At 55.2% G+C, this 1,987-nt stretch overlaps 1 protein-coding gene across 1 annotated transcript; it reads left to right on the forward strand.

Annotated features, from left to right (window-relative positions):
• Positions 1–329: 329 nt before the first annotated feature.
• On the forward strand, positions 330–1,343 carry LOC119271739. Its single transcript, XM_037553448.1, has 2 exons — positions 330–957; positions 1,065–1,343. Exons 1-2 carry the CDS (start codon positions 337–339, stop codon positions 1,143–1,145), a joined length of 702 nt encoding a protein of 233 aa, XP_037409345.1. The 5' UTR covers positions 330–336; the 3' UTR covers positions 1,146–1,343.
• Positions 1,344–1,987: the final 644 nt, after the last annotated feature.

Genomic DNA, 1,987 nt, shown 5'->3' on the forward strand with positions numbered 1-1,987 from the left:
TCATCACGGTCGCCGTGCCTATCGACTCGACTGCCGTGCGCGCAGGGATCCCGTCACTGAGTCGCGCGCTGTTTTGTCACGGTCACAGATCTAGTACCTGCCAACACAAATCGTTTTGCTCTCAGCGCAAGCCTAGTCTGTCCATGGCCATGCCCCCATGAGCTGCTCTCTCTCTATCTCCCGTCTCGTCACCTCGGTCCAATCCACGGCCAGCTCTGGCTCCTCTTCCCCTTTTAAATACTCAAACAGCACGCTCGGTGCCAAGCACTCAAGCCTATTTCTCCTTGGTCCTCAGCTCACCACCACACACGCCACAGGCAAGGCAAGAGCTTCAGAATGGCGAGCACCGCGCTGAGCATGAAGCTCCTCATCGGCACCAAGGCCCAGCGCGTGCTGTTCGCGGAGGCGAGCAAGGACGTGGTGGACTTCCTCTTCTCCCTACTCTCGCTGCCCGTCGGCACCGCCGTCAAGCTGCTGGGGAAGGAAGCCATGGTCGGCTGCGTCGGCAACCTCTACGGCAGCGTCGAGAAGCTTGACAGCACCTACGTCCAGCCCGACGCGGCCAAGGACGCCCTCCTCCACCCCGCCGTGCTCTCGCCCGCGGCTGGCACCAAGATGTTCCGCTTGACGCAGCCGTCTTCTGGGCAGTCCAAGGGATTCTTCAAATGCAGCTACAGCGGCTGCACCAGCTACGTGACCGACACCAGCGGCACCATGTGCCAGTGCGGTCGCGGTTGCTCGATGACCACGGCCATGCACTTCATCCCAGGCAATGGCAAGGTGGCCGCCAGCGTCGGCACCAAGGGGTTCGTGCAGGGCATCGTGACGTACACGGTGATGGACGATCTCGCCGTGACGCCCATGTCCTCCATCTCCAGCATCACCCTGCTCAACACATTCGCCGTCAAGGATCTCAGCGCGCTCCAGGAGAAGACCGTGCAGCTCGGCTACGACGAGGTGCGCTTTCTCTTATCATATGATGTGCATGTTTCTCTCTTCCATATTTCTTTGTTAATCATGTGCATCAGTAAATCGTCGCGTTCCATTTCCTCTGAATCTTGCAGGGCCTGGAGATCCTCAAGGCGTCGCTGCAGTCCAAGACCGTCCTCACCGACGTCTTCCTCAAGGCCCCCAGCAGCGCTTGAAGGCACATCAGTCATCAGATCGGCATGGATGGAAAAGTGGCTCGATGCCACGATTCACGTAGGGTTAAGTTGGTTGGTTGGTCCTTTTGTATGGACATGTGCAAGGGCTAGTAGCTCCATCCATGTAGCTAAATTAGCTTGGTGTTTTGTGTGAGCATCAGAACTATCTTACCGTGGCATCTTTTGGTAATGCCTAGCATCAGGCCACATGCTCGTATCAGGGTGTACTAGTACGTTGTGTCGGTGCTTGATGTATGCGTTTGCATCGTACTTAGTATCATCTTATATTGGTTTTCAAAATCTTTTCCTAATAATAAAGCACGGATTGACTTCGTGGGTTCATTGTCACAATACGCTTTTTTCTCATATCATAATACGCTTTTACAATTTGTATAAACAAAATTGTAATATAAACGAGGTGGTACTAATTTGGGGGCCGTCATCTACGTTTAGTCCCGTCAACATGGGGGGCACAGGAGAAGAAAGGAGCACCACCAGATGGCATGGATGACCGAAGACAATTGATGGGGATGCCCTTGCGGCCTAGGGAATCGATTGGGGAGAATTGGCGCTGGGGAAGTGAAGAGGAGGAGCAGGAGCATGGGGAAGTGAAGAGAAGAGGAGAGGAGCAGGAACATGCTTTGCTTTGGCGCCATGGATGGAAGAAGAACGAGGCCGAGGCTGACGGCAACAACGGCCGAGGCCAAGAGTCCGTAGCCACACCACTACAGCTCCACACGGACACGGGTGCGATGGAACTAGCCAACAACTCAATGAGCAGAAGCAGCACGGTTGCTGCGGTTTGCTCGAACTCTGACTGACGACATGACGGCGTGCGTGGA

This window comes from Triticum dicoccoides, chromosome 3A (genome assembly GCF_002162155.2).
Source record: "Triticum dicoccoides isolate Atlit2015 ecotype Zavitan chromosome 3A, WEW_v2.0, whole genome shotgun sequence".
Classification (NCBI taxonomy): Eukaryota; Viridiplantae; Streptophyta; class Magnoliopsida; order Poales; family Poaceae; genus Triticum; species Triticum dicoccoides.

Excerpts from the sequence above, each read along its gene's own strand:
- LOC119271739 (XM_037553448.1), top strand. The coding sequence starts at position 337 with ATGGCGAGCACCGCGCTGAGCATGAAGCTCCTCATCGGCACCAAGGCC. Across the intron at positions 958-1,064 it reads TGCAGCTCGGCTACGACGAG|GGCCTGGAGATCCTCAAGGC; the intron begins GTGCGCTTTCTC and ends TGAATCTTGCAG.